The sequence below is a fragment of the Elephantulus edwardii genome, unplaced genomic scaffold (assembly GCF_000299155.1).
Source record: "Elephantulus edwardii isolate Elephantulus edwardi_28Jun2011 unplaced genomic scaffold, EleEdw1.0 scaffold00116, whole genome shotgun sequence".
NCBI lineage: Eukaryota > Metazoa > Chordata > Mammalia > Macroscelidea > Macroscelididae > Elephantulus > Elephantulus edwardii.
The window spans coordinates 5574737-5588167 of record NW_006399866.1 but is presented as its reverse complement, the minus strand read 5'-3'; the positions used below and the strand labels follow the sequence as shown (position 1 = coordinate 5588167).

Here is a 13431-nt window from a genome sequence, read left to right as displayed (position 1 = left end):
AACAACAACAACAACAATATTGGGTGAAGGGAAAGGTAATATATATAAGAGGTTTATCAGAAATTGTAATTAACTACATTAATTAATGACATTTAATGTTGGAAAAATGTGTGTGAATGAATGAAAACCAATATGACTCACACTTTAACTCAAATTACAATAAAAGTGAAAAAAAGCTGTTTTAATTATTTTTTTCAATTATACCTAACAAAAGTCTGAAGCACTTGTAGCAGAAGGTCAATGGCTACAGCCTTCAATATGGATTGAAGCTCAACATCATGAAAACAAAGATTCTTACCACTGAGCCAATTGGCAGTATCAAGACAGATGGTGAAGAGATTGTTAACGCTTCAGTTTGTGTGGCTCTACAATCAACACTCTTGGTACCAGCAGACAGGAAATAAAAAAAAAACAGATTGCATTGGTAAAGTCAGCTGTCAGAGACCTCTCCAGAGTACTGAAGAGCAACGATGTCAGCCATGGTCTTTGCAATTACTTGGTATGCATCAGAAAGCTGGACAGTGACTAGGGATGATAGAAGGAGAATTGATGCATTTGAGCAGTGGTTCTGGAGAATAGAATTGAATATACCATGGACTGCCAGGAGAACAAACAAGATCATTCTAGAGATGGTAAGACCAGGCTGCTCCTTGAAGGCAAGGATTCTGAAGTTTTGTCTGACATACTTTGGGCATATTGCAAGGAAGGACCAGTCCTTAGAGAGGGACATCATGCTTGAGAGGGTGGAGGGACAGCGCAAGATAGGAAGACCCTCAATGAAATGGACTATTTCAGTGACTGGGGTAATGGGTGAGTGTGTCAGAGGCAATAAGATCGGCACAGGATAGAGGAGGGCTGTTGTACATAGGGTCGCTATGAGTTGCAGGCAACTTGACGGCATATAACAACAACATCAAAAGTCATCAGGGGAAAAAATTTAAAAGAAAAGCCATCATTTAGAAGAAGACTCTTCTATTTTGTTAACAAAAAAGGTTGATATTCAGAATATATAATATCCTTGCAGATAAGTTCAAAAAGACCAACAACTTAACCAAAGGAAATGGATGGAGGATTTGTAATAGGCAAATTGTAGAAAATATGAATGGCCAATCTGCATGTGAAAAGGTGGCCGGTTTTCCATTTATCACAGGAATGCAATGAAAATCAAACCTTAGTGAGATGCTATTTTAAATCTTTCATTCTCACTATCAAACTAATATTTGACAGTAACAAATATTGTCAAGGATTGGAGCATGCAAAATGCACATACTGCTGATGCAAGAATAAATTACTCCATTTACTTTGCAAAACAAATTTGATAACATATAGAAAGAACCAAGATGTACATGCTATAACCCAGCAATTCCATTACTGGGTATGTAATCTAGGGATACGATTGTACTTACATGCTCAGAGACATGTAAAAGGGTGTTCATTACAGCATTGTTTGTAATACCAAAAAAAGTTTGAAACAACCCAAAGTCCAACAATAGAATAATGGAGGAACATTGGACTATTGATACAGCAGGATGCTATAGCAATTTAAGTGAGTAAATAAGAGCTTATAGTCACTAATGCATACAAATCTCAAAACCAAATTGTTCAGCCATAAATAGTATGATATTTATGTGTGTGTTTTAACATGCTGCACAGTATAATAATTAGGGATGAGTAGTGTGGCTCAAGATGGGGCAGAGTTCAGAGCTGTTGTTCATAGAGTTACTATGAGCTGTAATCAACTTGATGGCACATAATAGCAACTTAGTACAATATAAATATTGGCAGGAAATATAAACCAAATTAGTTAGTGATCAATCACTGGGGAAGAGAGCTCTCATGGCATACCTATAGGATGTCATTGCTAGCCCACAGGCCATATCTCTCTGGTAGTCAAATCCACCAGCAGCTCTGTGGGAGAAAGAAGGGCAGTTTCCTCCCCTGCAGTTTACAGCCTCAGAAACCCGAGGACCAGCTCTGAGTCAGCTCTGACTACACCACACTGAAAAGAGAAACACCAGGGAAGGAAGGATAAACATGGGTCAGGGTGAAGTATAACAGCATTTAAAGTATATCAGCAATGCAGCAGTTCTCCCCCTTTTTTAACATTTTATTGGGGTTTGGGTGAAAATGTACAAATTTGTTTTCCATTCAAACATTTATACACATTTTCCCCATGATGTTAGTGGTAATTCCCTTCACTGTGCTCATACTGTCTTCACTTCCTCTCTGAGCCCTCTTCCCATTTGCTCTTCTTTCCTACCCCTTCCTGCTTTCTGAACATCATTTTCAGAGACAAGTGTTGCCCTTTGAGTTCTGTCTAATTGATTGTTCTGAGGTATTTATTCCTCATGGGTGTTATGGTTTGCATCCCAAGCCTGTCTATTGTTTGGCTGAAAGGTAACCCCAAGGGTGGATTCTGTTCAAGGTCTGAAGGGTGTTTAAGGGGCAGATGTTTAAAGTATCAAGATGTAATGTTTTATTTATTAAAAGAGAAACCAAAAATCTGAAGCAAATAGAGCAAAGAGAGTTTTTCCTTTGGTAAATCAGTAGTCATTATATTATTCTGTATATTTTTCTTTCTTTTAAACACCTTATAATAACACAGTTGGAGGAGGAAATGCAGAAATTTCTGATTGAAATGTATAGAGATTTACCTACATACATAGAGACCTTCAACAAGATGGACTAACACAGTGACTGTAACAATAAGCTCAAGCATAGCAGATGGTGAGGATGGCACAGGATGAAGGTGGTTGTTCACAGGGTTGCTGTGAGCCGTAGTAGACTAAAGGACACCTATCAGTAATAGCCACAGCATCTGTATATGTAGATTTGAGGATCGTAGTCAGGAATCATTCTTTCTCAAATTTCCATGTGTATAGGAATCCCTTAGGGTTTGTATTAAAATGCTAATTCTGTTCCAGTAAATCTGAGTGGAACCTGATCTGCATTTCCAGACCTAAGGACCATACTGTGTAACAAGAGTCTGGATCACCTATATTCCCTAGGATTCTTGCTGCAGAAGTAACCACTCTGGATGACTTGCTACCCTTGAGAACCTGGGTACAGTTGGGAGCAGATCTTGTGAATCTCAGTGGGAAAACTATGAAAATCTGGGAAGACAGGCTTTTGGAGGGATTTGTCCAAGAAATAAAATCTGCAGGTGACCAGAGGAGGTGTGCCCAGCATATGTTGTCTGCTGATCGCTTGCTTTTCTTTTTTTTTCCTCTTCTTGTTTATTTTTTCCCTTAAATAAGTTTCTGTTTAATGCTTTGTGGTCATGCATGCTTAGGTCTCCTGTGGAGCTGTGTTTTCCAGATCAGATTATATTATGAGTTTAAGTCTTGACCATGCAGGAAAGGAAGAGCCAAAATCACTGAAGTGCTGGGGGTGGAGGAGTAAGAGCGGGGAGCAGATGGGCAGACACTCCACTTAGCAGGAGTCATCTTTACAGGCAGCGTTTCCCAAGTTTCTGGATGGTGAGTCTTGAGCTGAGAATAGCATGGCAGATCTAGGCTTTTGCTATAAGCAGCCACATCCAAAGATTACACATGCGACTTGTGAAGACAGTAAAAAGAAGTTGTTTTATAACTTACCGCCTTGCTAAGTGCAGGTATGCTTTGCTTGCACAATATTTATGCTCCTGTGAAGCCCTGTGTTTTTATAGTTTTTAGTTTTTTTTCTCTCTGCATTGTAAGCTGTAAAAGCATTTGGCCCAGTAGCTGGTACCTGCTAGGTAGGTGCTCAGTAATTATTTATTGAATGAGTGAAGTGACTTCAACCTGGATAGTTTTCTAAAATTAAATTTATTTTAAGGTAATAATAGATTGATATCTAAGAAATAATACAAAGATACGCCATGTACCTTTTACCCAGCTGTGGCATTATAGCACAAAGAAGAAATGAACATTGATGCTCTGCCTATCTTATTTAGATTTCAATACTCCTCGGGTTTTGAAGCTGTCTCACATACTTTGGGTAGGCGGCCAGGAGGGACTCGACAGCACATAACAACTAAATCATTTTTCCAAAAGCATGAGGTATTTACCATTCATGTTCACAATGTATAAGCGACACAATTTCTACACATACTCACTAGTACTTGGTACAATTTTAAAAGCTCATTGAAAGGAAACCAACAGTGGACAATTTCATCAGTAGCCGTGAGCCAGACAGGTTCCGAGGGCATATGTCTGTCAGAAATACAGTTAAGACTTAAATTCTGTGGAGGAATACATTCCAAAATATTGGAGGAAAGAGTTTTAAAAGTTTTAAAAAAAAATATTTGGCAATGACATGTCTGATATGTGACTTATATCTAGAATTTATAGAATACTTGAGTGCCACAACAAGATAAAGGTAAACAACCCAATCGAAAAATGGGCACAGGATATGAGCAAACACTTCACTAAAGAAGACATTCAGATGGCGAACAAATACATGAAGAAGTGTTCAAAACAACTATGAGATATCATCTTACCCTAGTAAGAATAACAAAATTCAACAGAGCAGCAAATAGCAAATGCTAGCAAGGTTGGGGAGAAACTGGAATCCTTATTCACTGTTGGTGGGAGTATAAAATGGTGCAACCAGTATGGAAGGCTGTATGGTGTGCTCTCAAAAAGTTGGAAATAGAAATACCATTTGGCCCAGCAGTTCCACTACTTGGAATATACCCTAAAGAAACCAGAACTGCCACTTAAACAGATAATATGCACACCCATGTTTAGTGCAGCTTTGTTCACAATAGCATAGAGCTGGAAACAACCCAAGCGCCCATCAACAAACAAATGACTAGAGAGGCTGTGGTATATTCACACAATGGAATACTATGCTGCATTGAAAGACAAAGAACTCATAAACTATTATACCAAATGGGTGACCTGGGGGACATTATGCAGAGTGAAATATCTCAGCACAAAGGACAAATACTGCATAGTGCCACAGTTTTAAAGTGGGACTGACATCAGGGTTGGTGGGAACATAAGAAGAGAGGGGATAAATAATGTACACTGCATTGAAACAGATGAAGGAGAGAACTATTTAAAAGGAATATAGGATTAGGTATTATTTTCATGATAAGATTACCGAAAAAGAAATGCATAGTAAAGTGGACTGTGGACTTGGGGGGATTGTATAACAAAGAATTTTTTTCAAAGAAAAATGGAATGGGGTAGGGGTGTGCAGGGAGGAAAAGTGCAACAGTGAAGGGGGAAAACATTAAATGGAAAGAATATGCTGTAAAAATATATATGTTGTACTAAAAAAATCAATAAAAACTTTTTAAAGAAGACAGTAATGGTGAAAACAAACAGCCCCTCATTGCTATCAAATTGGAACCAACTCAAAGCTGACCCTCCAACAGGTTTTCAGAGGCGTAGATTGCCCATCTTTCTCACAGCTGCTGGTAGATTCAAACCTCCTGTCTTTGGGTTGGCAGTGCAACTCTTTACCCACCAGACCACAAGACCTCCCTAATAAAGAGTGACATCAAATGTAATTGAAAGAATGCCTGAGAATATAAAATGGCAGAGCTAGAAAAGGTGAAATAAGAGTAGAAAGCAACTTGTATTCAAGGGGAGCAGAGATAATAACTTTATTCATGATTCATCTAGTCAACAAATATTTATTGAGTAGCCATCTATGAATGAGGAGGTGTTCCAGAAGACATGTTGGAGCAAACTGATGACTAAGATTGATAAGGTCCTGACAGAATTAGTGCTATTTATTTAGTGCATAGTGTATGCCAGGTTTTTGCTAAGTATTTTATAATCTCTTAATCCTCCTTGTAACCCATGGAGACATATTCCATTAATCCCATTTTACGGATGAGGAAACAGGCTCAGAGAAGACAAATAATATGCTTGAGATCACAGAACGTAAATGTGATAAAGCAGAAATTCAAATCCAAATCTGTCTGACCATTTAAAGGCTGGTGGATCTCGCTAAGGGATGGTAAACTTAAGGTCCTAGTCGTAGGAACAAACCCTTAGTAACACAATAGGAGGGAAGGCAGCTGTCTAAAATTATAACCCTTAGGGGGTTATACTTAGGGGGTTTCACTCATTGTTTTGCAGAAATATTACTTCCTATTAAATGTCTTCAAAAGAGGTCAGAATTCTTCCATTTCATCATTTGAGATAAGAAGTTCAGTGTATAATTACGTTTTAGCTTTTTTGTATCTCTCAGCTCATCTGCAGGAGGGGAAACAACTGGTGTCTTATGGGTAATAAGTATTCTAGCACGTTTTAGGTGACTTTGGCTCCCTCCAGGCTCAATCTGTAGGCCGACACTTATTTTAGCTTCTCTAGAGTTGTGGTGCTGGAGAAGAGTATTGAACATATGGACTGCCAGGAGAACTAATGGGTCTGTCTTTGAGAGGGTGAAACCAAGCTGCTCCTTGGAGGTGAAGATTTTGAGAGTTCCTCTCACATATTTTAGGTGTGTTGCCAGAAAGAACCACTCCTTGAAGAAGGACATTATGCTTGGAAGGGTAGAGGGACAGCTCAGGAGAGAAAGACCCCAGATGAGATGGATTGACATAGTAACTAGGGTAATGGGGGTAGGTGTGTCAGAAGCAGTGAGATTGGTTTAGGATAGGGCAGGCTTCAGAGCTGTTGTGCATAGGATCTCTCTGAGTCATAGTATACTCAATGGCACATACCAACAATAACATCCCTCAGTAAATAAGCCCTGATGGCACAGTGGTTAAAACATGTACTGCTAACCAAAAGATACGCAGTTCAAACACACAGAAGGAGAAAGACAGGGCAGCCTCAGACCCTTTGGGACATTTCAATTCTGTCCTGTACATTCACTCATTATGGGTTGGAATCTACTCAGCAGTAATGGGTTTGATTTGAGTCTCTCAGTGGGTGAGTTTTTTCCCCCATTTGATAATCTATCACTGTCTGGAGGGGCTTCAGCACTCTGGACTTGTGATGCTAATCTCTGCTTGTTAAACTGAAAGACTGCTGCTCACAGTTCTCTCCTCTTATCCAAGAAGAGCTCTCATTCTCTCCGTTTACTTTAAGTCCTACACCAAGACTGGAGAGGTGTGTGAGTGACTGAATGGAAAGCGGTGACTGAGACTTACATTAGTGGAATCTGTTGGTCAATATGAGGAAGTCTGATGGTATGGTGAGTAAAGCACCCACTCCAAACCAAAGATTTGCAGTTCAAACACACCAGCTGCTTTGGGAGATAAAAGATATAGCATCCTGATTCCTCAAAGATTTTACAGCCTTGAGAACCTTGGGGAACAGCTCTGCTCTGTTCTACAGGGTCACTGAGTTGGAACTGGCTTGACAGCAGTAGGCGGGTCAGTAGCGAGGGTCACTTACTAATCTCTGGGGTAGCTGAGTGAAGTCTCATATGGTTTATTTTGGCTTCTATTTGGAGAGTACCTGACTCCCTTTTTTCTTTATTAACATTCAGCAATGCTTGGCTCCCTAGATGGGTTATCTTCCTTCCTTACATTCCGGTGACTTGTCTGGCTTCTGAGTGGAGCTGGAAATCTTTGCTGTCATCTCAGGCCACATTCATAGATTTAACATGGAGGTCCTCAGCTTTGTTCATGCTTGCAAAGCATGATCCAGCAATCTCACACATTAATTTCCTAAAAACAGAAGAATTTCTATTTAGAGCCTGGACCGCTTTGCATGTAGGGAACTTGAAGCTCTCTGTTTCTCTTTTGGCACCTGCACTTGTTCTAGTGGCTTGCTTTAGCCAGTGCTCAAATGCCTCTTCCCTTGCCATGGCAACAGTAGGTCTCAAGTATTTTCTAGGTTGCATTGACAGAGCAGCACTTCTAGGGAGGTGGTATCATACCGAGCCCTCATCCCTGCCCTAGGACACCTGCCACTCGGCCCTCTCTCTCATTGTTGTGGAGCAGGTTCCAACTCAGAGGTTCCTCCAGTGGATTTCCGAGGTTGTAAATAGCATTAAGAAAAGACTGTCCATCTTTCTCCTACTGAGCTGCTGATAGATGGAACAATTTTTGGTGGAAACACACAGCTTTTGGGTTAGCAGTACATCTTGCTGTGGACTGTGCTACCAGAGCTCCCTTTCTACTACAGGAACAAAAAGCCCTCTTATTTAAGAGTCTCTTGAAATTTGATAGTGTACACTGAGTTCCCCTTCCCAACTCTCTAACAATCTTGAGAGAAATTAATATTAACAGTAAGAGCAGAATCAGTAATAACTAGTCATGACATGGACCACTAATAACCACTGGACAATAGGAAACATCAGGATAGATGGAGAAAAGTTTGAGACTGTCAACTACTTTATCTTGCTTGGATCCACAAATAATACACTTGATACCAGCAGTCAGTCAGGAAACCAGGAAATGTATCATACTGGGAAAGTCTGTAATTTGGGACATCTCCAAATTATAGAGGGGCAACGATGTCATTGGGTAGGTGTGTCAGAAGCAATGAGACTGGCTTAGGATAGGACAGGGTTCAGAGCTACTGTGTATAGAGTCCCTGTGAGTCGCAGTCAGCTCGACCACACATAACAATAACAACAACAACAACACTGATGTCATTTTGAGAACTAAGGTAAACCTGATTCAGGCCATGGTCTTTTTAACCACTTTTCAGCTGAAAGATGGGAAATCTCCTCCTATGCAATTTACAGGCCTGAAAACCCAAAGGAGGATCAACTCTGAGTCACAACTGACTCAACAACAATGAGATCGAGAGCATTTATTCAGTATTACCATGTGAGAGACATTTAGAAATTTATCTCCTTTTTTTCTGGTGTATCACGGTGTAAAGCTGGTGATAATAACAACCACATTTTAGAGACAAGAGAATGCATTCCCAAAGAAGTTAGGAACCTGTGTCAGAGATCAAAGTGTATTCTATTAAGAACTACCTCACACCTCCTCCCATTCATAGAAAACTTGATCAAGGCTGTGTCCTTCCTTCTAAAAGTGCTGTGGAGTGGTTAACAGGTTTCCTGAGGATTCCAAAGTCATCTGGAAGAGCTGCAGTTTTTGAAGCGTTGTCTGTGGGCCACCTGCACAGGAACTCCCCCAGCTGCTTGTTAACATAGCAGACGGACTGAATCACGACCTCTGGGAAGAGGGCCAGGGAATCTGCATTTGTCAAAAGCTCTCTCAGGGATTCTGATGGCCTCTCAAGTCAGAGAAAGGCTTCTCTGGAGTATTTCCATTGGCATACTAGTCACAGTTTATTGGCAATCTTGAAGCCAACAAGAGTGATTTGTAAGAATACATAGCAGAGACTGGCAAACTTTAAGGGGCTAGATTAAAAGTAGTTTGAGCTTTGCCATCCAAAGATTCTCTGTTAAAACTGCTTACTTCCACTAATGTATTGAAAATACAGCCATAGATAATTCCAAACAACTAGATAATTGCTGTATTCCAATAAAACCTTGTTTTGATAAACAAGCAGGGGACAGGCTTACACCAATTTGCTGCTCCCTGATAAGTGTCATTCTGATCCATCAACTCTCTGACAACCTTCTGTGTAAGATATCCTTACACTATTTTCTGTTACTTACAGTGGGTTGTATCAGTTAAGATGAAATCTCCTCTTAGAGTAGATAAACCCTGAATAAAAATTGTTTCTCATTCATATCACAGTCCAGTAAGAGTACTCAAAAAAAAAAAAAAGAAGAAGAAGAAGAAAAAAGAGTATTCCTAATTGAACAACTTCTGTGTAGTCACCTAGGGACCAAGGGTGCTTCAGTGTGTGGCTTCATCTCTCTTGGTCCTCAGAGTCCTCTCCATTCAGCCAATGGATGATGAAAGGGCAAGAATTATTCATGGGAATTTTTATGGTCTGATCCTGGAAAAGGTATTCATCATTTCTAACCCAACCCAGATTGAAGTTGTCAACAATTTCATCTCGGATCCGAAATCAACACTCTTGGCACCAGCAGTCAGGAAATCAAAAGAAAAGTCTGCTCTCAGGGACCTCTCCAGAGTGCTAAAGAGCAATGATGCCAGTCTAAAAACTAAGGTGTGCGTGATCCAAGCCATGGTCTTCTCAATCTCTTTTTATGCTTCTGAGAGCTGGACAGTGAATAAAGATGACGGAAGAAGAATTGAAGCCTTTGAGCAGTGGTGCAGGAGAGTACTGAACATACCGTGGTCTGCCAAGAGAACTAATAGGTCTGTCCTGGAGAGGGTGAAACCAGGCTTCTCCTTGGAGGCAAGGATTTTGAAGCTCTGTCTCTCATACTTTAGGCATGTTACCAGGAGAGACCAGTCCTTAGAGAAGGACATCAAGTTTGGAAGGGTGGAAAGACAGTGCAGGAGATGAAGATGACATGGATTGACTGAGTGATGCTGACAATGAAGGCAGTTATGTTAGAGATGGTGAGATTGGCTCCAGTTAGGGGCAGGAATCAGATCTGTTGTTAATAGGATCGAGTCATAGTGACTGGATGGCACATAACAATAACCACTACGACCACCATGTTTAATTTGCCAAAGCTCTTACTGTGTGAAGTCTAGAAACAGCAATTTTTTCAAGTCTCTGAGGCCCTTGGTCTCTGGATTTTCAGTGTTCCCTTCTGTCTTTTCTTGGCTGAATGGGTATCCAACCCTTTCTCTACACTACTCTTTTTCTTAAAGTAAAACAAAAACTCTGCTAAGGTCAGCCAGCAGGAACAAGTACTCATTATCACTCTTACACTTCCCAGCCCCTCCCCTAGAACTGCAGGATCAGAAGGCATGTGGACCACCTTCCAGATCACGACAGGCATGTTGTTCAGTGCTGTACCAGCTCCCAGTGGCCCCAGGCTCTGCTGTGTTGCAACCCAGTGTTGAGGTCACTTTTTCAGTGCATCTCATTGAGGATCTTCCTGCATTTTAGTGATTGTCTACTTTTCCAAGCATGTTATTCTTTTTCCAGGGATTGGTCCCCTGTGAAACCTGCCCAAAATATTTTTCTGGGGAACACTCTAACCTGGACTTCCTCCAAGACAAATTTGCTTGTTCCTTATGCACATTGAGTATTATTGACTAATACCACAATTGAGAAGCATCATTTCTTCTTCAGTTTTCCTTATTCACCATTCAACTTTTATATGTATAAAAAAACAATTGAAAATACCATGACTTGGGCCAGGCATACCTTAGTCTTTAAATTGACATCCTTGCTCTTTAAGTACTTTAATGAAGTTTCCTGGTGGCAGAATTTTCCTAAGTTTTAATAAATATTTAACAATTCTGTAACATAGAATCCTGTCTTTCTAGCCTCTGGTATCAGTTTCCTTGCTGGTTATTTCCTACCTATCAAGCCAGTGCTATTTAACTTATTGCTATGGTAGCACTTCTCTTCAAAGTGTTGACTTCTGTATCAGATTCATAGCTGCTTTACAGGTAAACCTAAATTTATACATGATTAACACAACAGCACATGTGTGTAGTGAATGCTGACATAACCACGTGATTTGCAGTGTCTTTGAAATTGGGTAATAATAGCCACTCTCACCTGCACACATTCCAGAAGCCCACTGCCCTTGAGTCGGTTCCGCCATTGTGACCCTCCATCAGGTTTCCAAGGCTGTAAATCTCTAGAGGAGGAGACTGCCTGTCTTTCTCCCATGGTGATTTTGAACTACTAAACTTTCAATTAGCAGCGCAACATACAATGCACCGTACCTCCACAGCTCCTTTGAGCACACGGTAGTCTCTTTCTGTCTTGGCATAAAGTAGGTATACAGTAAATGTGGACAGTTGGCATTTGGGACCTAGCAGAAAACAAAGACACATACATATCTCAGTTGCAGTCCTTGTGCTTTGTCTCAAGCCCGGCGAGCCTGGGGATGGGGGTAGCGAGCGGGGAGAGGGTTTTATAACTGGTTGGAGTGCCTCCTGCAACTTGAGAAATGGGCCTGATATAGAACAGCCTGACTCCCACCATTAGCAAGCGGCTGTCTGGATTATATTAGAGAGAAGTGTAATTAGGCAGGACAAAGGGCAACAGATAACAGGCATCCTCTTTATATCTCCCTTGATTGTTTTCATAGGACATTGCTTTTCTTCCAGGAAGCTTCTGAGAGACATGACTTTGCTAGGACTTAGCCTTGTCATCTTTTTGTATTTGTTTCTGGCTGGCAGAGTTAGGGAGCTGTGGGAGGACAGACAGGTGAATATGCCTACAGTATGGCAGTATGTCTTAGAACCCCTGGGTAGTACTAAGGGCAGCAAGAGATGAGCCCCATGCCAGCATCCTTGCTCTTTTCTTGTTATTGTCCATTCATGTTAGAAGCTGCTGTTATTGGTATTTGTGTAGTAGGCCTGGCTAAAACTGAAGAGATAGATTGAGATCTGGGCAGTCAGAAGGGGGCAGGTCGTGCAATGCATTTAGGCAGCAGCAGCAGCAGCCATGGCGCATCCACTGAGGGCCAAAGCTCTGTCCAAATGCATGAATGCGCCTCTCACTGCAGACAACCGTCTCTTGGTAACTCAGGGCCACCAGGCAAGAATAGTGAAACTGATACAAAGGGCAATGGCACCTATCTCCAGGAGGGTTTTAAGGCGGCTTCAAAAAACAGGCAGAGGGGACAGAGTTGACATAAGCTAGATGAGACCACGAAGGAAGTTTTTCAGTCTCTTTAAGAGATTTTTTCAATAGAAAACTGTGCCACCAGAAGCAGGAGGTAGCCTCAGTGGTATCCAGACACCTTTTCAAACTGTATTCATGGATTTGTTGCACCTTTTCAGCTAAGGAAGCAAGGGCTACAAAAGGTTAAATTTCTCCTGTAAGATTAATTCGGCCAACTCTGTGAAATGGTGGAAGCAGAATACCATTAGACTCTCTAATCTCATTTCTCTCATGCTGTCTTTCTTGGAGCTTATCAAATAGTGTCCTGGCAGAGAGTCAGTTCTGTGGATGCTAAACATCAGAGTCGGTCTCCTTCTGAATGTGCCAAGAGGGCTGTAATTTAGAAAATGTAGCCTACTTTTAAGGAAGGATGAAAAGGTACTAAATACACATGTCTTTGCATGTTAGATCTCAAATATTTTACATGTAATTCCTATGTAAGTTTATCTCCTGTATTTCATTAGAATGATTTGCATGACTTATATTAGAGCACAACTTATTAGAACTGTTTGTATTTGCATATCTCTGGGGGTGTCACAAGTACCATTTGCGGTCCTAAATATACTAACTAGCTAATATGCCTTCTGAGTGTGTAACTATGCATCCAAGATGTAATGCAATAACAATTGTGCCTCTTTCTTAATTGCTCTTCAGCAACACATGTGATTTTTCTTAGCCTTTTTTTTTAACCCCCTTGCTATGATGGGGCAATGGGAAATATTAGCTGCTGCTATGTGAAAACCAAGTGCATTTGGAGATCAGATTCTGCATTTTCAGTCAGTCCTGGTCTTCCTGACGCGCCCCCCCCCCCATTGTCACATAAAAATCTTAAATCAAAGTG

At 40.8% G+C, this 13431-nt stretch overlaps 1 protein-coding gene across 2 annotated transcripts in view; it reads left to right on the top strand.

The window, feature by feature from the left end:
* Positions 1-13431, top strand: part of GARNL3 (GTPase activating Rap/RanGAP domain-like 3) — a 243864-nt gene that overhangs the window by 31507 nt on the left and 198926 nt on the right. The window contains exon 1 of one of the 2 annotated variants that reach the window (XM_006892544.1): positions 12632-12968. The exons of the other annotated variant lie outside the window; for it this stretch is intronic. Coding sequence (XP_006892606.1) covers positions 12961-12968 — 8 coding nt within the window. The 5' untranslated portion in view covers positions 12632-12960. Of the gene's footprint in view, positions 1-12631; positions 12969-13431 lie in introns of those variants that run through there. 2 annotated transcript variants of the gene reach the window in all.